This window comes from Crocodylus porosus, unplaced genomic scaffold (genome assembly GCF_001723895.1).
Source record: "Crocodylus porosus isolate Cpor-Errol unplaced genomic scaffold, CroPor_comp1, whole genome shotgun sequence".
Lineage (NCBI taxonomy): Eukaryota > Metazoa > Chordata > Crocodylia > Crocodylidae > Crocodylus > Crocodylus porosus.
Genome location: NW_017728931.1, coordinates 118859078 through 118885489, shown reverse-complemented (window position 1 = coordinate 118885489; position 26412 = coordinate 118859078). Strand labels below are relative to the sequence as shown.

Here is a 26412-nt window from a genome sequence, read left to right as displayed (position 1 = left end):
GGTATTTTCTTTTTTTTGTTTGTTTTTTGGTTTTTGGATGGAGAATTGCCTGTGGAACAGAAATTCAGTTCCTACCAGCACTAACAGTCTGTCTTATCTGTTAGACAACCCTTAAATGACATCCAGTGAAGGTCATGTTTTTTTTAAATAATCTCATGATGGAAAAAGTATTGTTTGGAAAATATTTGCAATGACTCAAATTACAGATTTGCCCATGTTGCTGTCTTACAGTTATCCAATTATAAAAGGCTGACACACTCCATGCACTAATTCTACCTGCATAACCATGGAAAGAATCAAGAGGCTCCATGTTTTTGTGGTCATGCTTGCAGGTAAATTCATTACAATATTTCTAGTTTATAAAAAGCAGCTTGAAAAGCTGAATGCAGCGTCAGTAAACACAAAATAGTTGTGTGGAAGCCAAATCAGGCACTTCATATATGTGAGACAAATTGTAGAGGGAGAAGATGGAGTAGATTTAGAAACCATTATAAACAAGGGATGACAATAAAAATAGAGGAGTCTGAGGCATCTGTCCAGCTGCGCAATAAGTAACAATCTAGTAAAGTGGGTGCCATATTCTGTGCACGAGTAATCCTACCAAATCCAGTGGAACTACTCACATGCTTGAAGTTAAGCATTATATTATTTAAGTATGCTGTGGTTCAAAATCCCTCATACCAAGGATTTAACTCAGTCTAGAGTCTAATATGGGGAGAGGGTGGCATGATCTTTGAGCATAAAGAACAACTAAATGCATCTTTTAAATCTGTAGATGAACCCAAAAACATAAGGATGAGTTTTTCCACTGGAAACAGAGTGGTTATAATTATTCTCCCTATTGGTGCCTAGCTGCAATATTTTCTAATCCAAATCTGGAATTAGAAATTAAAAAAAAGGAAAGGAGAATTTTTCACATTTGTATTTCAAGCTTATATTTAGTATCTGGTTTCCATGGAAATTAACTTGAAAAAGCCACCAGTGGGCAGCAAAACTCTTTCTAATTTCAATACCTGATTTCCAGTTTCAGCTTTCACAAATGTTTATGCACAGAGACCATCCAGACAGCAAAACTGAGGCGAAGGTTTAAAAATTTAGAAGAAAATGGAGAATGTTTGGGCTTTTTTCCTATCCGCTTTTACCTTGCTTGTACCAACATAGAATGAACTCTTAAAGAGCCACAGTATGAATTGAGACAGCTTTGGGCTGGTTTTCAGGATACCCTCCAAGTGCTTGAAATTGATGAAGGAAATTAAAAATAAAATTCCCTTGACATTTACAGACAGGTGGTAAATGAAACAGTTTCTTCCTCTTACAATGTCCATTTCATGAAGTATTTTAACCAGTAACATTTTATTGTTCAGTAAATTGACATGCGCCTAATAGGAAATGACAACTTGCTAACACATCTGCTTTTGTGTATTCATCCATATCCTCTGACTGTAGCAATGAAACCAAATCTTTGTTGAGTTTTAGTTTTGTTAGAAGAACCAATTCATCTTAAAGCGCTTCCTTTGTGCATTATAACAGGATTGCTGGTACTCTGGTGCAAAACGGGTGTACTTCATGTATACTAGTACAAAATACCTGAAGGTGGTGAGGCTGCACATTTGTCAAGAGACAAAATGTATAGCAGTTGGGGCTGAATAGGTGCATCTGAAAACCTAATTTGCCTTTCAGACCATTTATTGATGCACTGGGATGGAGCCTACCATGACTCAGAGCCCCAGGTGATTATGCAGGGGTAACAGCAAGAAAAAGCTATCTGCCATACCTTACCCTTTGATAAAGAAAAATAGGGGTGTGTCATTTCTCTGCTAGTAAAGACAGTAGGTGGCTCAGGCTTGGGCTTCAAGCTTAAGTCATGCTTAGTCCACTCTTGTGCTACATTTGGGCACTAGCACAGAACCTAGGCTGGTAGGGCAGAGGTGGCAAGGGGAGCAGAGGCTGCCAGGGGCAGGGCTCTGCCTGCCCGCCCCTCCCCTGTCTTGTCCTGACATCCAAGATGAGGGCCTTTTTCCCCTCATGTAGTATGGGGGTAAAACCACATCTAGGATTCGAGTGAATGTGGTATTTGGATTTGGCCAAAAGTAAATGGATGTGAGGCTTCTCTGTGAGGAAGATGGCTATAGGTCACTGAGAACAATAGTCTACCTCACCAATATCCCATGTATCTGGGCCTTACCCTGATTCCTTGGCTCTTATTTGCCCAGACATCTGAATTGTCAAATCTAATGCAGCTGCTTTGGATGTTTCATTTTTTTCTCCAGGGGAGTCTCCTATCCCCAAACCCTGTTGTACCTTTAAAGCAGGTACCTTTTAGGCTACTGAAAAGGGTCAGGAGGAGGCAGAAGCATAGATTTGGATTGGGGAAGCTTGAGGTGAAAAAGAAAAGGCATTATGGGAGGAAACAGGCATTGCGAGGCACAAGGAGGGAAGAATGGATTATCAGAAGCTAGCTAGTAGTCCTATTAGCACCAGTATGTAGCTGCGGAGGAAATACCCAGCAGTGAAGCTCTATTTATGAAGATATGATGACTTAGTTCAGAAATAAATAGACAAGAAATAAAGTAAATGTGCATTGAGAATATTGTCCAAGGATTTGTGAAAGGTCAGAGAGTCTTTAGAGATGCTTGTTAACAGATAATCATGAACATTGCTGACCTCCTGAGGCAATGGAGTGACTGAGGTGGAGGACAGGAGGAAGAGAAAATGATTTGTTTGATTGTTGCTGACAGACACTTTGGAGGGAGTCTTCGGAGTTCATTTTTAACTTCAAGGAACCCTCCTATCCCTTTCTTTCTACTCCTTTCTCTCTGATACGTAACACTGTTTTGGAATAAATGCCTTTCTAGCTGTAGAGAAGGTAGCTTGAGGCTTCCCTTAAAGTTCACTGATTTTGTCCTTAGATTGATTGTGGGGACTGCTAATAATGTGGGGAAAATGATCTCCCTTATTGACTTAGGTGGAGATGCAAACCCCTTTTTTTCCCCCTATCTCCCAAGTCACTAGCAAATCCCTTGTCACTAAATACCTGCCCTGCCAATAGCCTTGGGGGGGGGGTTAACTTTTGTCTGTGGCCAGCGGTCAGTTCTGGGCTGACTTGTCATTTTGACAGTTCCAGCAAATCCAGGGTCCTGTGGTGGTCAAAACAGAAGGTGGAGGATGAGGATAAACCCTGAGATTTCATTCTTGTTAGAAACCTGACTGGATCTTCCACAGAGATCACATCCACATTCTCTTCTGAGAGCAGCTGGTTTGCAGGTCTTGCGTGTTTAATGTGAGAGTTTCATGTGCTGGCATTTCCCCTGCTCCTCTGGCACAAACAGAGCAGAAAAGATGAACACCTGCTTACACTCCCACACCCCTACTCAGTCATGCCTATTCCGATCTATAGGGCTAAATAAAGTTAAACCAGCGTCCTAAAAGGTTGTTTAGCTGATTATACTGAGGGTAGCATCTGCTTTAAAGATTTAGAAGAAACCTTTTAACTAAGATACTGTTGAATAAAATAAACTACTGCATTTCTCCTCTGGGTCAGTACTGTGACTGCCTGCTAGAGTGAGGCAGAAAACAAAATTAATGATCTCAGTCTCTTCTAAAGAAGCCCAGGTCATTGCCTGTCTCTAGCTGATGTGACAGCTTGTGAAGCATCGAGATATTTTACTTTTTAACCACCCTTCCCCCACCCCTTGCTTATAATTTTCAGGCTGTCTTGTGTTTGTACTAGTTTCAACCCACTCCAGCACTAACAGTGTGAGTGTTTATATGGATCAACTGCCAAGGTTCACACCTCTCTGTCATCTAACTCTAGAGATCAGGTCAAGATGATGATACAATGCTAAAACCTTCAGCAATTGGTCTACATAAATACATTCCCTGTTTCTAGCACTAGTAGTAAAGCAATCATAGGAGATTTCCTTAAAATTGTCCTTGTGGACAGTGCTTGTCTGTCATTCCTATCCGCTTTACATCCTTTACTTGATAATAACTGAGGAATTGTGGAAAATTAAAACTCTGAAATAAAGCAACAGTTTCATCCATCATCCTGGCATTCTGTATTCTATATTAACTGTTAATTTGCTGCTCTGAAAAAGCAAAATGCAAATATAATATTGCCCCTACTATCTGTAGTAGATTTTTCCTATAATATTCAATGCTAATAGCTAGTTGCTAACACTATAGAGGTCCAGTCTTGCAAACCCATGTTAACATGGTATATTCCATCGATTTCAGTAGGATCCTTTACATGCAAGAAGAATTGCTGTATTAGGCCAATAATTAGGAAAGCAGTTACGTGCCTGTAGCAGGGAACCCACACCGTTACTTGGGCACAGTGGCAGGAGAGGAGAGCTCCTGTCACCTTGAAAGAGTGTGTGGAGCCACAGTGGGAGGTGTGCAGGCTGGCCCTTAATTAGGAAGAAACCCCTGTGTGTGGTTGGGAAAAAGCCACATGAAGGAAAGGAGCCAGGGCTTCCAGGCGTATAAGCTCAGGACCTGAGCCAGAGCAGGCAGCCAGGCCCTGCAGGGGGGAGATCCCAAAGGGAAGCTGGCTGCAGGAAGCAGTACCCACAGATACCTGAGCTACCCACAAGTGAGAGGGGGCCTAGCTCTGGGAGTTATAGTTTGTGTAAGGATACTCATGGACAAAGGGGTGACCTTTGTGAAAGCAGTTTGCATATATTTCAGTTGTACGGGTGAATGGTTGTTAACGTTTGCTGATTGGCTGGAGAACTGGGAGTGGTTGTTGGGGTGGAGGGGCCACGGGCAAGGTACGTGGTAGGCACGCTACACTGCGAGGCTGAAACCTGAAGAGCCCCTTTGCCCAAGGCAGTGCATCTGGGCTAAGCGGCCTCAGCTGCAGGAAAAAGGGGCTGAGGCCAAATAGGCTGAAGCCCAGACAAGGGTTAGGGTCTGAGGGGCCCAGCGTTAGTCCGGGAAGAAAGAGAGAGAGAGAGAGGGGCTTGGGGGAGTCGGGGTCTGAACTCCAAGCTAAGCAGGCCAGGCGAGTCCATGGGGAGGGGCAGGGATGAGGACACCTAGAGCTTGTCAGCTTCTAAGGGCAGCGGTCCCTTTTCATCAGCAGCATCACAGGTGTGGCAGAGAGACGTTAGGGGTGCCTACAGATTTTAGAGGCTGCACTCTAACACATGGTGGTTTACACAAAGCACCATGAGTTTAGAGCCACCCCCGGCCCCCCAACTGAACAGATGTTCACCTGTTGGGTGAGGGGGGCTCGCGCCTGCCTGTACCATCCCTGGACAGCAGGCAGAGGTGTTCCAGCACCTTCCCAGGAGGCTGCCAAACCACCTGTCTCCTCAGCTCTGCCTCCCACCCCCCAGCTGCAGCCACGGCAAACCCAGCTAGCAGCTGCGTGCTGCCGCTGTCAGAGGCTTGGGTGGGGAGTGGGGGAAGGGAGCCCCCCACTTCAACCCCCCCAGGTACCCCAGCACCTAGCTCCCCCTTACCCCCCTCCCCTGCTGCACAGGAAGAAGACTCTTTCTTCTCTGTGACAGGCCCACAAAGGCACATGTGAAAAATTAACGCTCAAGGGAACATGAACAGAAGTTCCCTAAGGCACTGTGTTCTGACGCGTCTTCAGCGAATAGCTAATTTATCAAGGATTAATTTTTCACATGATCAACCATTTTAAAAGTGCTCTGCAGCTGTGAACATGTGTTATGTCTTGGCTGTAGAGTGCTTTCAGGGACCAGATCACGCAAAAATGTAACTGGTGTAAGCTCCCTAAAGGAAGACGCCGAGAGCTGGGAGCAAAGAGCCGAGCAGGGTCAAGGTGGCCACTAGGGGCTTCACGGCAGCCCCAGGGTGCCATCCTGTTACAGTGCCTAGTAAATGTAAGACCCCGAGGATGATTAGCTGTTAGTTTTTTGTTTTTGTTCCACTATTGTTATCTAACTTTTAGTGATGACTAAATGAACTATAATATACACAGTTATAATAATAGTAAACAAGCATAACATTCAACTGTTAGAGTGAAGCGGAAATTTTCATTCTTGTTTGAGAGAAAATTTTAAGACAACCTTGAGTATGGAGTTGCTTCTTATGCCTCCATAATGATACCAGATTTTGCTTTACCCATATTTTAGCTTCTAGTTTGGTTTCAGACGATTTCAAATGACTCACTCTTCAACTGAGCACCGTAACACACAACTGCCTATATATAAGAACCACAGCCGTGGGGAATCATTACAACTCTCTGGAAGAAATATTCACTTCTGAGTAAGAAGAATATAGGAAAATGTCCTGAAAGCTAGAATTAAACTAATTTTGAACCATGAGTAAGCTCCTTCCAGGTCACCGCAGTTACACAAGTCATGTCTACAAGCCCCCAACTCAGCAAAAGAGGAACGTTGCAGTGTTTCACATTCAACTCATGTTTTTGTTATTCATTTACTATTTTCTTGCCTGATTTAGTGCTCTTTCAGTCAGCTGGCTCAAACATTTGTTCAACAACTATCTCTGAAGACCTCAGGAGAGACTGTCACCCAGAACCTGGAGCTACTGAAGCGGCCTGCCGAAGTCGTGGGTGCCGGTGGTGCGAGACAAGTAGCCTTAATGTTCCGTTTTGCTTCTATGACTCCACTGAAGATGCAGCTTGCCCCAGCGATGTTCCAATTCAGAAACGCATTGACTGCCACCCACAGCCCGGTGCCTCAAAAGAAAAATGTGAAGCAAAGGGTTGCATTTGGTGTTCTACAAAAGTCCCTAATGCTCCATGGTGCTATTTCCCAGCAAATGATCCTTATGGCTACTTTGCAACTGAGAAGCCACAAAAGACAAGTAAAGGATGGAGGTAAACCAATCCTACTTAATTCTTTAATCATTCTTAGTGATATACCTATACCTGGCTGGCACTGGCCTTCTGAAAGCTACGTGACCTTTATGGTAAGGATTATACTAGGCAACTCTCCAAGGCACTTTGAGATTTGCTGATCCAGAACTCTTTCAGGGCCAGGGGTTATTTTTTGTTGTAATTTGATCTGAAGGCCCCCCAGATGACATACTTTGGATTCTGGTTCTAGAATGAATAACTGTGGAGCAGGGGTGAGCAATTAATTTGGGCCAAGAGACCATTTAGAGAATTAGCTGAGCTGTCATGGGCTGGGGCAGCATCCCCCTTCCCTCCCACCAAGCTCCCTATGTGGCCCTCTGCCCCAAATAATCGCCCACCCCGATCTAAGGGCAGAGAGGTGAGTGGATAAGGATTAGGGGAACCTAATCTTTGTTCCCCCTTCTCCTTGCATCCCCTTCCTTGCTCTGAGCCTGGCCAGTGGTGTTCTGTGTTCCCGTGCACCACTTCAGGCCACATGGGTGCAGCTGGTACAGCTCCTGCCTGCCCTGGTCACGTGCCAGGGACTTGGGATCTGGCAGAAGCCATGCCAGCTGTGCTCATATGGAGTGGCTCATGAGAGCACAGTACAGCACTGTGTTAGCGGCATCCATGCACTTACCAGGCCCATCCAGGCAGAACCCAGATCACCCGTGACTTCTGGTCCACTTCTCCCTGTAGCCCCTCCCCCACCAGCATGGAGAGCCATACCTGAACTTTGACTTGCCAGGGGCCACGCTATCTGGTCCGCAAAGGGCTGCAGGGTTGGAGCTGTGCCCAGACAGCTTTGCCTGGCAGAAGCCTGGCCAGGAGCTCAGCATCCCTTGCCTTGGAGTGTACACTGGGAGCTGGGGACAGGGCAGGGTGGGTCAGCCAGGGTGGGGGGTGGCTTCTGCTGCTGCAGCCAGCAATGTCAGGGGGAAGGGAGAGAGCAAGAAGCACCAAAACCCAGGGCAGCTGCAGGCCGGATACAATTCTTCAGTGGAGCAACTGCAGGCTGGATAGAAACATTTGCAGGCTGGATCCAGCCCACGGGCTGTATTTTGCCTGTGGAGAGGCACATATTTTTTCCCCAGACCTCTCTTGTGGCATATATCTGACTTCCCCAAAGAGTAACCATCAGATGATATCTAGCTGATTTTTTGGGAAAGAAAAGATCCTCTTGTGCCCACATATGATTATACCCACTGACAAAATCCTGGGTGTTTGAAGCTCTAATACAGATGGAAATTGTGGTGAGTTAACAGGGTGGACTAATTGATTCTGTTTCCCTGCATGACACTGTTCTTGTACTCAAATGGCTTTTTAAAATTTTGTTTGACAATTAAATATTTCTGTGTTGTAGAGTAATGCTGACAAAACTTGACACTATGTCACTGTTTGGTAATGATATTTCTCCTGTTGCCATGGATGTGGAGTTCCAGACAAATGACAGACTCAGATTTAAGGTGAATATTGAGAAAATGAAGCCATTTAGTCCAAATACCTTAAGCCAAGCAGCTGGCTAACTGATGTGTGCCTGTTTCCACTTTGGTTCAGATATATGATCCTAACAGTGAAAGATTTGAAGTTCCACTCAAGATTCAGTCGTCTTCTGCTGTTGCTGCTGCTGACACCAGCTATGACATTGAGTTCATAAATCATTCCTCCCTTCAGTTTAAAATCTTAAGGAAAAGCTCAGGAACAGTGCTGTGAGTACAAAGTATATTAAGATTGTGTGGACTGTGAGAGGGAGAGAGAGATGAGACAAGCAGTATTTCTCATATATTATTGCATGGTTCAGCATGGCTGAAAGAGAAAAAATGTCTTTCTACTCACAAACATAAATTATAGAAGATATGCACACAAATGGTTTCTAGTACATTATGCTATGTCCCACTAGAAAGCACAGTCCAGAAGTATTTGCTGTGAACATAAGCACTTCTGTTTACTGATAACATTTTAAGCTAGTGGAAGAAAGCATGATCAGCAGGGGTCCTGGGTTTTCTCTGTTTAAAAATCCAAAATTCTCTGATTAGTCCCCACGAATCTGCATTTTTTGCAATTAAAATGAAATGCCACTGCATATATAAGTATCAGTTGGACACAAGGTTTCATTGACATATTTACAATTTTAAAGCAATTTAAAAGCCTACCAGTGCCTCAATCATTATAATAAAATAAATTCTAAATACCTATATATTTTGGCATTTATTTTTTTTTTATCATAAAAAATCAGAGCTCCTCCTGTCCCCTTTACTCAGGATGTGGATCCAGCTGCAGCTGTCCCCGCCCCCCAACGCTTTGTGGTGCTAAGCACCTCTGATATGCCGATGCTCCTCACTCCTAAGCTGCAGCCCCCCACCAGTCCTGCCAGTGCCCCTCACTCCCAACCCACATGTCCCCGTCCTCACTGGTGCCCCTCACTCCTGCCCCCCTGCCCCTCAGCCCTAGCTGCCAGGGGTTGGGGGCGCCCAACCACAGGCAATGCCATAGGCAACATGTTGGGAGCGGGCATTGAGGGAGCATATGCCTTCCCCAGATTTGTGTGCCCACAGAGGGCACACGGCTGCAGCCTGGCCAGACTGGCACAGGCATAAGCCACATCCACAGCCCTGTGGGACCTGGCATGGGAAGGTGGAACAGGACAGTGAGACTTGTTGCCACCACCAATGGGACCTCTGTGCTAGCTGTGTCGCCAGCAGCATTAGAAGTAATGGACTGGGGAGGGGGGCATGCTGCCTTCAACTCCTCCCACTGCCAGCTGCTTGTGTACCAGGCTGTGCTTATACTTTCCCACCATTGGCTCAGCCATAGCTGCCACTGTTGCTCCTCTTAGGCCATCTGCGCTGCCCCCCACCTCCCCTTTGGGGTATAGCTGTAGTCTGAGGGGAGTGGTGGTGGCGGTGGACAGGCCATGGCACAGGGTAGACCCACGGCCTAGTGCATGAGTCTGTTGCTGCTTGAACTGCTGATGGCACAGCTGGTGAAGAGGTCCCAACAGTAGTTGTGATGGTAGCAGTGTCAATGAGTCTTACTGCTCCACTCCGCCTTCCCTGGGTCCTGCCTGCTGGGCTGCAGAGGTGGCTCTTGCCTGTGCCAGTCAGGCCAGGCTACAGCCTGGTGCCCACTGTGGGTGCAGAGATCTGTGGGGGCACATGCTCCCCTGACACATTGCCTATGCCCCTCCATTTCCCTGATGCGTTCCCTATGCCCCCCCATAGACTTACCTGCAGGAAGCTGCAGGAGTTGCTCTCCACCACACTGCCTGGCTGCCACGTGCATGTGTGGTGTGCACATGCACGTGGCACCCTTACCTGCGATCACCCTTCTCCCACTTCTCCCAGCCCCAAGCAGCTCCTTGTAGGCTGGAACTCTGCCAGACTACAAGGGAAAACCCATGGTTTCCCATGGTTTTTCTGCATTTTTCCATGGCAAATAGAAAACCCAGATCTCTGATGAACAGATTGTTCAGATCTGTTTGTTCCCTGATAAAAGTCTAGCTGGAGTTCTTTGCAGTGTGTCTGCAATGCAACAAAAAAGAGTGTCTAGAGATATTTCTAGGGAAATATTTTGATTTTTGGGAGGCTTCTTTCTGGTTGCCTAACTTCAGAAGCCTGAATGGGTTATGATTTGCTAAATACCTATTCTCTGAAAATTAGGTTATTTAAATGTTTTGGTCACTACTAACTCTAGTTGTTCTTTAAAGTGTATGGAAAGATGTAAGAGCAATAGGGACATAATGCAAGTAAGTGTAAGTTCTTTCATGCTGTACTTTTTATCAAAGGAAAAACATGCAGGCATCAGCAAACAATGTCCAATTTTATATTTTTTTCATTTAATACACATCTAATTAAAAATTATCTTTGATTGCTGCCCTATGATCTCTCTTTTTAACAGCTTCACAGCCAATTTCGTAAAGTTTTTCTTTTAACAGAGCACTACAATTTAGTGTATCAGCATTACTCAGATAACAAAATCATTTTTTTCCTCATTAGTCATAGTGGTCCTGTGCAAATATAGGGCTAAGTTAAATGTTCAATTTTCCATTTTTTGTTCTGAGAGGTATTTATCTCTCTAGCCCTTTTGTTATAATAACTGATAAATGCTCATTAATTAGAACTGTGAAACAAGAAATGAATACTTAGTAAAGAATGACTGCTAACTGGTTCAGAATACCATTCCTATTTCTTCTTCTAGCTTCCTACCCATCCAGACCTCAACATTTAGTTGAAGGATTTGATATTTTCTGCTAATTTTGGTGTCTCCATTTTTTGGTTGCCCAACTTGAGAACTCTGGGGCTTAATTTATAGAGATGCGAACACACAGCTGCAGGTGCAGTCACTGAGAACTGTTGGTGCTCAGGTCATCTGAAAAATGGACCTGACTGGCCAGATTGTCAAAAGAGCTTGCTACTTGGTGTATCTGGTTTGCTGTCATTGGGAGTTGAGGATTTTTAAGCGTGGTCCTATGTGTTTGAAATGGGGCTTTCCAATACAGTGATCACTTCTGAACTGTGGCGGCATAGAGGCAGTATCAGCTTTGCAAGAGAAAGTAAAGCTCATTCAACCTATGTTGCCAGAAAGAGGAAGATAGAGGGCAGTCTTGGTTAATATCTGCATCAGCAACAAAGATCTCAGTAGTTATTCTTCTATTAGAAATTGCCATTTTAAAAGCATATGTTGTTTCAACCCAAATGATAAAACTGTTCTGAAACTTACCCAATTAAAAAAAAATAAGTCTTCATCTTGCATGTAGTTACTGGGCTTTACCCCACATCTGAAGACAATACCATTACTAAACCATGATGATTGCTAAGGACTGAGGTTGCTCAAAGTGCATGTAGAAAGGAAAATGATGTATTCCTGGGAAATTACACTTTACCTCAAATGGCATAGAGCAAGCAAATGGCACAGAGCAAGCAATACTATAAAGGTCTTTTCTAGCTGAGACAGATTCCTCTCGCACCTGAATTCCATTTCTAGTTAAATTTCATGTGTGATCAATAAAAAAATACATCTTCCTATATTCTACCTGGCATAAATGCCTGGACTGGATGGTTGGGCATATACCCTTAGCCCAGTAAACAGAGATTTACACTCACCACCTTTTCAGTGCTCATGAAAACTCTGTATTTCCCATTGCATCCTCACTATCATACTTCTTGGTTTAGAAGTCATAATGTCTGTAATTTGCTTGATAGTATAAGGCCGAGATTGTGTCAGGGAATGCTACAGCCATATTCCCGCAGGTGACAGGATCAGTACAGATAGATCTATGATAAATCAACCAAGGGTAAACCTAGTGTAGAGAAGGCTCCTGTGGAACCTAGATAGTACTTTTCTCCAGTATGCTAGCTAAATCTTCTGAAAAGCAGTTTTAACAATATGGTGGTGAAAACAGGTCTAGGCACCTGGGATATTTCTATACATCAGGGCTCCCACCTCTACCGTGCTTTCAGCTGAACCCGTGTTTGACCCACTGGGAGTTGTTTTGTGAAACCTTTTAGTGTAGGCAAGGCAGGAGGGTCCAATATGGTTAAAGCAGCAATCCTATGAATACAGCAATCAGTTCACTGTGCTTTTGCTGCTGCTGCAGCAGCAGGAGTCTTCGTGGAACTGCCATCAAACAAGCTTTGTCTGGGAAAATTGCTCCTTGGTAATGATGGGTGTCAGCTGCGGGTGCAGCTGATCTGGTACTGAGCACTGCTACTATAGCCAAGGCCAAAGCAGCACTCTATACAGTTGCAGAAGCCATTTCTGAAATAGCACTGACCATACATTGCCTTTGCTACATTGGTATTAAACCTTGCTGAGTACCAGTTGCTGACACTCACTGTTAGCAAGGGATAATTTTCCATGTCTAATCAAGGCTGCAATGTAAACAAATGTGCTTCTGGCCAGCTGACACAGGCTTACAGAAAACTGTCTGTTACCAAACAGGAACAGTGGCAGCAAAGTTGATGGCTCCTTCCCTCTAGAAGGCCTAAGGATACAGACATGTATAACAAGTGAACCATCCAAAATGTCACTGATTGGGAAGTGTCATGATTGTTATGGGACAGAGTGCGGCCACAAATAAGAAGCCATGCTCCAGTGTCACCAATGAGGAACCAGTTCACAATTTGTATGACCTGTTGTGGGTCAGACAACAAAGGGTGGGATTGAACTTCCAGCCTGCCTCACAGTGGGGGAGTGGGGCTGGGGGAGTGCTTGCCAGGGGTGGTTGACTTGTGGGTGGGGACATTTTCACTCTTCTGCTTTTCCATCTCACCTAAATATGAGTTCAATACATGTCCATAGCCTGCACTTCACTGAACTCTGCAGTGAGCTTGCCTGACCTAGTGGGGTGGGGACAGTGTTTGGACTCAGAACCCATGCTTTTGGGTTTCCAGGGACTGGGGAGGAATGATGAGGTTCAGTAGGAAATGGGTGATTAGAAAAAATATTGTTCAAGCAGTGCAAACAGTACCAACAAAAGGAAAAAGATGGGGGTGGGCAGCAGCAGTTTTCTGGCTGTAAAGTGGCCAGTTGCAGTGCAGTGTCTGTCCATTTCAGATCTAAGCCACATTTAAGCAGGTCTAAGTGTTATGTGTATCTGTGCCCTAAAAATATAATGTTTTAAAGCCATTTACCCAATCATCTCAATGGCAGTGGGCCTGACAGTTCCCCAATAGGCATGTGTGGGAATCCTGTGTTCAAAGCCCTTCCCTCCAGAAAGAGGTTTAGTCAAATGCTTTGTGGCTTTGTCTTCCTTTATGCCCTGCACGGGACCTCAGTTTGAGAGCAGGAAAGGCCCCAGGTTCGTAGGAAGAATCCAAGGTGTGGGGCTGAAGGTGATGTGCACCATTTCCAGCCCCTTGCATATACACACAAACACAAGTCCTGGATGGGGTCTAGTCAGATGGTCAGACAGTTCCTGGCCTGTATTCAGAGCCACCTCCAAGCAGAGGATTCTCTTCAGTGGGAAGATCTGGGCACAGGGAGAGACTTGGGAAAAACCTGCTCATTTCCATATGTGAGAAAAGTGGAGTGAATTAGCCATGATAAATACTCAAATCACATTTTTAAGGAGTCAAAAAGAATTGCACCCACTCATCAGCCCTTTGGCATCTCAGTGAAGAACTGACCTATATCAATCAAGGTCATCAATAAGAATAAGCATGGCTGAATGACAGATTTCCTTGCACTGCAGTGCCTGAATGAAAGATAAATACTTACCAGACAATACCAGCAGACCATAGACACTGGTGTATCTTCCAACTGTTCTTGATCAACAATCTCCCATTGGAAAATGATCCCAAAGTCTCATGCACCTTTTTGCATGGAACTTGTTTGTCTTTCTGCAGTAGCTGTTAATTCTTGTTCAACTTTACTAACATGCCTGAAAGAGCCTATAATTTTGAGTGTAATGGCTGAGCACTTGGGTATGCAGGTGCCACAAAGCTGTATAGGGAACAATATGTTTCCGCACAAAAGCTTCCACCATTTCTAGATTGTAAGTACTCTAGCTTCCTTTAATACCCTCTTTTTTTCCCTTGTCTATTTTAGCTGCACTGGCATGTTTGTTCCAGATCCAGCAGACAGGTATTCACCCTTTAGACTCCATCACAGAGGTGCAGTATAGCACAGGAAGAAGCTGTAGAAGGATTCAGCTCTGTCTGTTTATTAGAAAAATCCATTCCAGCTCTGCCACATGGATAAGCAAAGTCAACACCTGAAAATATTGTGGGTGGGAGTGGGTCAAACTCTAGGGGCTGCAAATGTTCCTGAATATTACTTGCAGGCGTTACTGCAGCTGTCTGTATTACGTGGGGAGCTTTTGTGATGGCTAACCTACCTTAGTGCAGCTTAGGATCAGACAGGCTGCATTCTGGGTTCTGTCTAATCAGAGTAAATGGGGAGAGGAATGAGTTGTTTAATGTGAGGGGCATGAAGGAATGATTGCAAGCCTCCTGCGGAGACCAGGGATCAGGAGTAAAACCGAACATCCAACTGCACAAAAGACTAAATGGCTCACTTCAAAGCAATCAGACAGCACACCGCTTGTACACATCTGTGGGGGCTGGATTAACCAGAGCTCTGTAGGAAATGTCCTGGGCGTCATCAGGGTAATATGCAGTCTGAGGAAGAGTGCTCTTCCCCCTTCTCTTCTTTCACACCTGCAATCAGAGACATTTTCTCTGTCTTTCAGCCTCTCCCCTTCTCTCTCCTTCTACAGTTCTTTCCCTTTCATGTTACCTCTCTTTCTATTGCCTTCCCATTTTACACTCCTCTTTTCCTTTTCCCCCTTGTTCAGCTTTCTTACTATCCCATCTATGGTCAGCCAGCCTCCTTCTGGGGTCCAGGTCATTCCTGTTAAGCCAGGAAAGGGAAAGAGGAAGATGCTGAAGTATGAGTTAGCAGGTGTGGCTGCAGAGGACTGTGGGGAGGCAAACGTGCAGAGAGCAGCTGGGAGTGGACTCCGTGGAGTCCTGCAGAATGTCTCAGTTAGCTGAATAGGAAACAGTTTTTCCAAAGGATCCTGGTGCCTGGGGACCAGCTTGGGCTGGAGGGGCTCCAGGTCCAAGTGCCTGTTCTGAACCAGGCAGAGCAGATCCCTGAGACCAAGGTCACCAGACTGTTGGTTCTCCTAGGGTGTGGCACTCTCTCTGGCTGATGATGTATTTCTGGAAATATTTTGGTTTTGGTAAATTGGTACTCTCCAGGGAAGAATAGTTTTGGTAGAAAGTTCCCAGCAAGCTCCAGTTTAACCCAGTTGCTACTCCTGGGGAAATGTCTGCCTTGGACATCATGTGGATGTGAAATTCTCAGGGGAAGGAAGAGGGACATCCATCATAGCAAAGAAAGTATTAGGCCCCACTAACAGTGGGGTAGGGAATAAACCAAACAGATTATAGTGCCATCATATTGCTCAATAACAGGCTCTTGTGTTGAACACTGCTGACTTTTATTCATGCCATCAATACAGCAGCAATAGAAAAATCCCTGTGCAGACAGGGACAGGGATTCCTTAGAGAAGAGGGTGAAAGGCTGGGACTGTTTAGTTTCAAGCAAAAATGAGCAACTGGAAAATGTCCAATTAGATTTAAAGGTATCAAATACAAAACCAATACAAAGAAATGCTGTTCTACTTAGTTCCTAATTAACCTCTGGAAACCACTGCCACAAGATATTAATGTGACAGAGAGTTGGGTAGGACACAGAAAAGAACTACTCACTAATTTGTATAAAAAAGAATCAACAATGGTTTCCATACCTAATAACATTTTAAGGGACCCTTATGCTTTAGATCTTAAACCAGTTTGGTATTCAGTTAGCCAGAAATTTCCTTAACAAAGGTGTCAGTTTTGGGGGCTTTCCACCATCTATTGGAATATCTAGGTGTTTTTAGAGATGTGATACCGGAGTGTGTTTAGATGGCTTTCTTTCATGATGTAGTATAAATAATGCAAGACAGTATCTCTGGTAGCCAGGTAAAATCTCTGATATCTCTATTAAGGGCATGGAATGCTTTGCTAGGTGACACAGTTGGGGAAATCCCAGAACAAATAACTGAATCTAATCAAAATCTTTGCTAATTTCAAAACAGCTGCTGCAGAGTTCAGCTGGCTTTTTATTGATTCTGATAGTAACTACAGGCATCACTTGCCAGGAGGACAGTTTACAATAGGCAGAGCCATTAGAATGATTTACAATGCTATTGTCTTAAACTGCAATTCTGCTAAAAGCAACAGAGGCAAATTGTGTGCAACTTGCATAGCTTACATTTGCTTTCAGTTCATCAGTTATTATTCTTTCCTCCATTGTAATCATTGAGATTTATTTTCTGTAGGCACAGAGGATGTAGGTAACTTGTTTACCTAATTATTTTTCAAAATAAAAATACACCAATGTAAGTCATTGCTATTCAGATAGATGCTGAGAAGCATGGTGATATGTGCATTTTAAGAACCCAAACAGAACTGAACTGATAGTTGTAAATGCATCCTACAGTTCATTACCAATTCTTTATTAGAACAGCAGCCTTTGAGCTGTCTTCAGTGGACAACATGTTTTTCTCTGGAAAAACTGCTGGTCACAGGGTGCTTTCTTCCATGTGTCCATTTCTTAAATTACATTAAAAGATGGAAATATAAGAATTATTTTTTAGTATTCCCTTTCCAATTATGCAGTGGTTGGAGTTGCTGAATGCAGGGGGAGATGATAAAAGCAATGTGTAAGATGGTAAAAAATGACTTAGGCACTCAGTAGTTTAAGTCTGAATGGGCATGTCTACACATGCAGTTAATGCGGCTGAATAAACTCTGGCATAGTTTGTACCTGCATTTATTACTCCCGGGCACCACATTTGCATGTGCACCTGGGGACCACAGTACATTGAGCCAGGTTGGAGTAGCCCCAGCTGGCAGGAGGCCCTGGGGTTCAGCCTGCCAGCCCAGGGCTTCTTTGACCTGGCTTAACCTGCTATAGCAGGGGTCAGCAACCCCCGGCATGCGTGCCGAGCGTGGCACGCAAGGACATTTTGCTCGGCATACCACCGCCAGCCTGGGCTCTAAGCAGCTGCTGCCAGCCACAGAGCCCAGGCTGCTCCCAGAAGGCAGATGGGACGCTGCGAGCCCTGCTGCAAGCAGACTGGGCTCTGCGGGCCAGCTGCAGCTGGGAGGCTGCAAACAGCAGCTCTGGGCTCTGGCATGTCAGCACTCCAGCACCTTCCAAGGTAGTCATTGTGGCTTTTTTGGCACTCTGGCCAAAAAATGTTGCCTACCCTTGTGCTATAGAGAGGCTGGCTGGGACACGAGGGTGCTCCAGTGGAGAGCTAGCCAGCAGGCAGCCCCCACGCTGAAGTACCCTCCTGCCCAAGCCAGCCTGTCAGGGGGGTACATCTACAGTACATGTGCATTTCAGCAGAGTAAATAATTTCACCATAGGATAGTACTTATGTCTGGCAGTACTGTCCTACGGCGAAGTTAATTAGATTCCTCCATCCTAGTAGCGCTGCACATGTAGACAGTGATGTTTTACTGTAGAGCTAATTAGTCTCCTCCACAGTAATGTCTTGTGTAGATGTGCCTGCTGAAAATCACATAAGATTTAGGGTGTAACTATAAGGCATGTTTACTCTGGAGGACATGGGAATGGATATATGTTTCATAACATTTATTCTGGAGGAAATGCTATTCTGTTTTGCAATGTTGGAATCTATGACAAATTTCCAACTAATCCTGTATGAGGAAGAATAATAAAGAAACAGTCAAAGGTCAGAGATTATGTGCTACTGTGGGCAAGACTGGCTCCAAATATTTTAATTTTTATAAGCTGTAGAGGCAAGGGTAACATAGCAGGTGGTAGAGGAAAATATTTGTGGATTTAAGCACCAAGTCTTTTCTCTTGGGTTGTTTACAAAAATAAGGTATGCCCATCTCAGAAAGATTTTAATGTATTATGTATGTTATGATATGCCATGTGTTCTCCCAAAATCTCACAGTTCTAAAGACTTATGACCTCTAGGTGTGTGTCACCAGCTGCTGATTTGTTGGTGGGTAAGAATGACTACTTTGAAATGTCACAAGGACATAGGAGGTTTATTGGCTCAAAACGGACTTAAATGGAGTGAAGTTCTTGGGCCAGGTAAACCTGCTGTGTACAGCAGCTGCCAGCATTGCAAGGTGAAAATGCATGTATTTTAGGAAACTAGATTAACTTGATTTCATTGCTTTTAGTCACCTTGAAATGCTGCAGAAGGTTAATCACATTCTACTCCTTTGAAATTAACTGAGAGATTTTCATTTATTTATTTTCTAAGCCACTGGATCCATTATAGTTGCACTTTCTGCTGGCAGCACAAAGAAGGCTTACCACATCTTCCTACGCTATAAATTCCTACATCAGCCAGAAATGCAAATTTTGTGCTGTCCTTTGGCTCCTGAGTCAGTCTTCTTCCTGACAAGAGGCTATAAATAGAGAAGTTCATTCTTCAGCCTCATGTACAGGGTGTGGAAGGAGGCACCTACTGATGGAAATAGGGCTTAAAGGAACAGCAGCTGTGCCAGTTGGATACTATCACAGATACCAAAATATCCAGGCCTCATTGTGCTTTCATAGGCTCAGAAATACTATAGAAACTATGAAAAGGTTAATGTTGTTTTCCAGTTATTCCCAGAGAAATCCCTTGAGCAAAGGGAGGACACTTTTCTGTCCCCAAATCATACTGTGGACAGATGCTGAATTTTGGCTGTTGAACATAACATTGTATCAGAATACATTAATTTCTTTTTCTGCATAATACTCTCTCTGAGTAGTCAATATATACACAAAACCAGACTCCTTTTCAAATGAGAAAAAAACAAACCTGACCCAGTGAAGACAGAGGAGAGGCCTATGTTAATATTGCTCAATGGATTTGTAGCTAGGAATTTTTTTTTTGGTAAGAGGGAACCAAAAATGAACCCATACACTTGATATAATTTTAGAGTCCTTTCTGTTTCATGACTTCCATTCTTTAAACCAGCACATGGATGAAAATGGCATTCTCAGCACAATGTTAAATCATTTGTTCCCAATCTGTTTTCCAAAATTCTTGTTTCAGGGTATAGCAGCATAAATCCGTACATTGACCATTGTATGATTCCAGGCTCCTGAGGCAGTAGTCTAAAGGTGTTCCCCATTTGCAGCGCTTTCCACTTAAGTGATTTACTGCCGCATTGATAGTCTGTTTATCAAAACTTTGAACAATGAACCATTTATACCATTTTTGCACTTGCTGGTTTGGGCTTTTTCTTTTAAATTGACAGTAACAAGGATAGATGGAATGATATGTAATGTGGTATTCAGGGCAGAGCACCATAACTTAAACACTTCTGCAAAGCCTAACTGAAGTCTTTCAAGCCTACAAGTCATCTCCTTGTATTAGTAATAGCAATCATAACATACTGCCTAACTAAATGCTATTTAACACATTTATTTTAATCATCTAATGAGAGAAACAAGAACAAACATATTAATAGCAAATGTATCAAGTATTTTCTCTGTGTTTGGATCAAGTGTGACGTCTTTAGGTTGGAGTCAGTAGGCAACAGCAGCTCTCAGGCTGGGGTCCAATAAAGCATTTAACCATACAGCAAGTCTAATTTATTTAGGAGTCTACAGGTAAATGTTGGTTGATATTGCTAGACATTCTGGAGGCCACCTTCTGCATACCCCACTGGTTGTCATAGAAATAGCAAGAGAAACTGTTTATTTCAGTGATAGGATTATTTATAGTGTCTTTCTCTTATTTCATGAGATGCCTGCTTGTATTGCAGTAAGAAAAGCTTCTTTATGTACCTCAGAAACACACACAGAGTTAATCTGTTTATTTAATTTGTCTGAGTTATATGTTGAATTGTATGTGTTGCAAGAAATAAAACACACTTTCCCAGAATCTTGATTTGGTCTTAAAATGGCAAATATCATGAGGATGGGCAAAACTGTCATGTTCATGCTCTCTTTGTATTTGTCACAGGTGGGACACATCACTTGGAGATTTAATTTTTTCCAAACAGTATCTACAGATTTCAACCACTGTACCCTCCACCTCAGTATATGGATTTGGTGAACATGAACATTTGTCTTTTAAACACTATATGAACTTTGTTACCTATGGAATGTTTACCAGGGACCAGTCACCTACGGTAATTCATTTAATTATCTTGTGTAGACTTATTTCACAAAATGGAGTTGCAAAAGCAGTCATATCAAATTACCACCTCTCTTCATGTTCTAATTTCTGTTAATATAAAGTAATGGCAAAGGGAGTAAAATGTGTTTCATACAATGCTATAGAGAATGCAGCAAGTTATAATGAATGAAGCACTTATTTTGCTGAATAGTTTGCATCAGAGCCATTGTTATCATGCTCGAAGTTGCTAACCAAAAAAAAAAGTAGTGTGTTTAGGGGTGGTCAGGCAGGGGGCACAATGTGCATGTATATGCACATAGCTACCAGGCAGGCTGGTAGCTCCCGCATGTACATCTGGTGGGGGGGAGGGGGGATTCAGGCGCCCATAGGGAGGGAGGGAGTTGGGCAGGGCTGGGGCTGGGGATGTGGATGCTGCCCAGCTGGGACAGTGCATGGGGCTTGGGGCTGGAATGCACAGCTGCAGGGCCCTGGCGGGGAGTGGGATGGGGCTATGGGCAGCTCATCCAGGGGGCTGGGGGGGACGGGGGCTGGCTCCCCACCACTGCGCATAGTTCTGGAGGAGTTAGGGGGGCATGTGGCCCCCAGATCTGTGTGAGGGGTAGCTGTGGGCTCCCTGCTGTGCAGGCAGGCGACACTTCACAAGGACGGTGCGGAGCTCCCAGTGCAGCAACAGGCTTCCCCACGTGCCCCATTCTGCTCTGCTGCACTGGGTCCTGTCTGCTGGTCTGCAGAGGCCCCAGAGGGAGGGCAGCAGGGCAGGGAACCCAAGCCTGCAGCAGGCAGCCCACACCTGCCCCCACTCTGCACGCAAATCTGGAAGGCACATGCGCCCCTGTGCCCCCAGGAGTGTGTGCGGTGATGGGGAGCCAGCCCCCCCACCCAAGCCCCGCTGTGGACAGCTTGAACCCGCCCCTCCCATGGTCTCCACTCTGGCTGTGCTGCCTGCGGGGAGGGGGACCTGGGTTCTGCGCTCTGCTCTTCTGCAACAGCTGCCACCTCCTGTAGACAGCAGCTGGGGCTCGGGTGCTGCCACAGGGGGCAGGGGGCTGTGAACCCAGTCCCTGGTCCTGTAGTCCTAGAAGCTGGGGGGGTGGGGCTCCCGCAGCCCTCTGGCAGGGCTGGGGAGGCAGGGGGCTGTGGGTGGGGGGTGAGGGCCATGAACAGTGCCCAGGTGGCTGTGGGTGGGGAATGAAGGGCACCAGCAGGCTGGGGGGGCAGTGGCTTGGGAGTGAGGGGCCTGGACCTGTATCCTGGTAAGCTAAGGGGGCAGGGGGAACTCTGATTTCTCATGATAACAAACCCAAAATCAAATACCAAAATGTATTGGTATTTAGAATTCATTTTATTATAGTGATAGAGGCACTGATAAGCTCCAAATTGCTTTAAAATGATAAATGTGTCCATAAAATATTGTGGTCAATTGATACCTGTATATATATATAGTGGCATTTCATTTTAATCATGGACTTTGTTTTTTTATCAGAGAATTTGCAATTTTTTATCAGAGAAAACCAGGATCCCTGGTGATAAATAATCAAATGTTTATGTTTCAGCCATTTGCCAATCTTTATGGAGTTCATCCTTTTTATATATGCATAGAGAATGATTCAAATGCTCATGGTGTCCTCTTCCTTAACTCCAATGCACAAGGTAATGAGGAATATTATCTATACCTATAGAAAATAGAATAAGTTGGCAGTTATGTTCAGTTGTTTCTTATAAATTTAAATAACTTCTTCACTGATGGTTTGTACAAATATAACAGGGTTCCTACAGTGTTACTCATAGGATTGAAATTTCTAGGAACTTTCAGAGTTTTCAAAGAGACTCATAAGTTATGATCACTGTAAAACAAGGTAATATGTGCATTTGCAACCAAAATTATATGGTTAACTTTTAAAAATTAGATGCATGTGTGTAGAGAAATAGAAGTCAATAGACATTTCCTCTGGGAGCAGCACAGTTGAAACGCAAGTCAGCTTAAGTTCTGTATTGAGTCTGAGGAGAATAGCTTTGTGTGTTACCATGGTCACCATGCTGTATTAATCTAGTACTATAATCTGTAAAAAGGGGAATATTCACTAAAGCTATGAAATAATTTCTCTGGCAGTCAATGACTTAAAAAAACAGAAAGGGGGGAAAATATAGAGGAGATGTAGACACTAGTTTGCAGCTTATTTGTATATGAATGAGATTAAGAAAAATTAAACATTTCAGTATGCTTCTGGTATACTTTTACTGTTGAGTGTAACATAAATCTGGAAATATAGTTTATAATACCAGCAAGCTATCACTGGACTATTCATATTTTCTTATTTGTTTGTCCATACAGCATGTCAGCTACGTGCATGCCAGGGCTGACTTGCAAGAGTGCCTATTTCTGTTCTGTGATACGTTAGTGCTGACAGATAGACAATTTGTACTTGTTCTGTGGTTTCTGAGTGTGTGTGGGTGGGGTATATGTAGTTAATGGGAGCGGCTGCCTGACCTACTTAGCAGCTGTGCACTGAAGGGTTCAGAATACATAGGGCTGGCACTGAGGTAATTTGTACTGTGCAACACTTCTGATTTCTTCTTGCAGATGTTACTCTGAGTCCAAATCCAGCCTTAACCTTCCGCACTATTGGAGGTATCCTTGACTTCTTTGTGTTTCTTGGCCCAACTCCAGAAAATGTAATTCAGCAATACACAGAGGTTAGTAGAGAAACAGCTATGGCTCACAAGACATTGTACAGTAACAAGACCCTATAGCTGTCTGTATTGTCAGTTATTTTGACCACAGCTATGTTCACCTGTTATGCTTATATGAAACTATAGCTGATGTGATTAGACCAGATGGAACAAGCAGCAAGAAAAGCTCTAGAAATATATTAGAAGCAACCTTTACCTCCCTTGGTCCATTACTTAATGCGGAAGGAGAGAAAATAATAGATTATGTAAAGAGGGTTGAAGTATTTAATTCTTTCTTTGCTTCAGTCTTCACAAAAAGGCTGTGATCAGATAGTTAATGCAATTCATTTTAACAAGAAAATAGCAGTCAGAGTGAGAAAAGGGGAAGACCAGGTTAAAGACTATTTAAATAAGTTAGAGGTATCCAGCTCAACATGGCCTGATGAAATTCACCTAAGATTACTTAAGGAATAATCTAAAGTGATTTCTGAACCCATTAGTGATCATCTTTGAGAACTCATGGAGGACATGTGAGGCCCCAGAAAACTGGGGAAGGGCAAACATAGTACTTATGCTTAAGTGACACAAAGGGGCCTTGGGGCATTACAGAAAAATCAGCCTGATTTTGATACCCCTAAAGATATTAGAACTGCTTATTAATCAATTTGCAAGCAACTATAGGACAATAAGGTGATTAAAACCAGCTGCAATGATTTTATTGAGAAAACATTGTACCTAACCATTCTGGTTTCCTGTTTTGACTGGATAATTGACCTAATGAGTAAGGGGATGAGATGTATCTTAACTTTTGAAAGGCTTTAAGTACCATATCATATGTACTCATAGGCAAATGAGGGAAAAATGGTTTAGATTAAATCACTGTAAAGTGGATGCACAAGTAGTTAAACAGCTGCCCTCAAAGAATAGGCATTAATGGTTTGCTGTCATTTTGGGAGAACCTTTCCAATTGGGTCTCACCAGGGGTTGTCCTGGGTCCAGTTCTATTCATATTTTCGTTAAAGACTTGGTTGATGGAATACAGGGTCCACTTATAACATTTGCAGATGACACCAAGTTGTGAAGGTTGCAAGCACTTTGGGTGACAGGATAAGAATTTAATATTATCTTGACAATCTGGAGGAATCTTTAGGCACCAACAAAACAAAATTCAATAAAAGCAGGTGCAAATTATTGTATTTAAAAGGAGAAATAAAATATATAATGTAAAATGAAGAATAAATGGCTAGATAACAATACTGCAGAAAACAGTCTTGAGTTTATAGTAGAAACAGTAGGAACAGTTCAGTAATGTAATGCTATTGTAAAAAGGGCAAATATAATTCTGGGATGTATTAATAGGAGTGTTGCATGCGAGAGAAGGGAAGTGATTATTTCAGTCTGTTTAGTGCTAGCTAGGCCTCAGTGAAAGTGGTGTGCTCAAGTATGGGTCCTGTACCTTAAGGACGATGTAGACAAAATGGAGAGAGACCAGAGGAAAAAGATAAGAATGGAAGGAGGTTTAAAACATGATATGTGAGGAAAGGATGATAATAGCACGTAAGAACACCCGCTTGTCACCTTGACAGGTGGCCAACTTGGCCACCATCTTGGGACTGGAAGCTCTATCACCTGGTCTTTGATGTCACAAACTCCGCCCCTCCTTATATGGTGTGTGACAGCACAAACTCCACACCTGCCCCATGTCACATAACACACGACATCACAAATCCTACCCCCAGGACACGTGATGTGTGATACCAAAAATCCCACCACTCCTGCCCCCAGTCACATGATGTGTGACATCAGAAACCCGGCCCCAATCCCTGGTCACATGACCTCAGAAACTTCAGCCTGGCCCCCAGTCACATGGGTTTCTTATTAATGGATCACCTGCTTTGTGGATGTGAATCCTTGTGTTTTTACATGTGGTTTTCTCGCAGGTAGGTGGCATGTTTTCCTGTGAGAACCATGCCCTTTTGTTCTGTCCTGTTGGTCTTCCAATCTTCAGGTGTTGTGATATTGCAGGCTGAGCATTTCTGTGGTTTTTTATAGGGCTTTTAGAGGTCTTTGACCTGGTTCTTGTCCTTCTTCAGGACTGTTGCATGTGATCACTTAAGAAATATATAATGTACATCTCAGCATTGAGAATTCACTTTCCACAAATGTATAGCTAATAGGGCTGTACAAAGCTTCAGTAGCTGATTTGATTTAGAGGAAATTTGGCCCGATTTGCGAACCGAATCTCTGAATCTGAATTGAATTGGGAGACCATTTAAAAGCGCCAAATCAATTCAAAGCATCCAAGTTGACTTGGAAAAGTTTTGGAAAAGATTTGGCTACTTTGGAGTTTTGGCCATAAACTAAACAGACAGCTGACACAGCTGCCTCCAGCTGGTAAGTGTGTTGGGGGAGCAGGGAAGGGAAGGGGCGTGGGGGAGGGAGGTGGGTGGAGAGGCACGTTACTCATGGAGGGGTACAGGGGGTGCGGGATGCAGGCATGGCAGTGCTCAGAGCAGGGGCTCTGCCCTGCTTCCAGCACTTCCATGCCTGCATTTCGCACCCTCCATGCCAGCTGGCAAGTGGCAGTAGGGCAGAGCCCTCACTCCAGCACTGATGTGGGCACGGTAGCGCTGGGAGCAGGGGCTAAGCCCTGCTTCCACCCAGAGTAAGCTGCACCTGCGTCAGGTGCCCCACCACACCAACTGGGCAAGTGGCAGCAGGGCATATCCCCTGCAGCTTCCCCCACTGGGGCAAAGGCAGGGACAGCCAGTGGAGCCATGAGAGAAGCCCCTGTGGCTGACCAGCCCCAGCCCCAGCCCCAGCCGTAGCCTAGTCCTGGCACTTAAAAAAAAAAAAAAAAGAAAGAAACAGCATGCGGCTCCCTGCCAAGCCACTTGGCACCCATACCATGGGGCAGCTGCTGCGTGGGTACCAAGTGGGGGCGCAACCTCTGCTGTCCCCACTGCTCCACACTGCACAAGGGGGCTCTGCCAAAGAGCCCTCAGAGGCTGCTGCACCTGGTGTGTGCAGGGCTTTTTTTTTTTTTAAGTGCCAAGAGGCTGGGGCCAGGAGGGGCAGCCATGGGGGCTTCTCCCGTGGCTCCCCCTGCCCAGGGAGAGGCAAACACAGTCAGAGAAGCCATGGGAGAAGCCCTCATGGGTGCTCTACCTGGCCCCACTCACCTGGCCTACTGGTCCCAGTCTACTGGCTGCAGCAGCCTATAAGGGCTTGT

General features: G+C 44.3%; 1 protein-coding gene across 1 annotated transcript in view; it reads left to right on the top strand.

Annotated features, from left to right (window-relative positions):
• Window positions 1-286: 286 nt before the first annotated feature.
• The window catches only part of LOC109315999 (maltase-glucoamylase, intestinal-like), a 137219-nt gene continuing 111093 nt past the window's right edge, over window positions 287-26412 (top strand). The window contains exons 1-7 of the mRNA XM_019543962.1: window positions 287-332; window positions 6436-6814; window positions 8196-8298; window positions 8390-8541; window positions 20334-20502; window positions 22064-22160; window positions 23092-23204. Of these exons, the coding sequence (XP_019399507.1) occupies window positions 287-332; window positions 6436-6814; window positions 8196-8298; window positions 8390-8541; window positions 20334-20502; window positions 22064-22160; window positions 23092-23204 (1059 nt within the window). The remainder of the gene's footprint in view (window positions 333-6435; window positions 6815-8195; window positions 8299-8389; window positions 8542-20333; window positions 20503-22063; window positions 22161-23091; window positions 23205-26412) is intronic.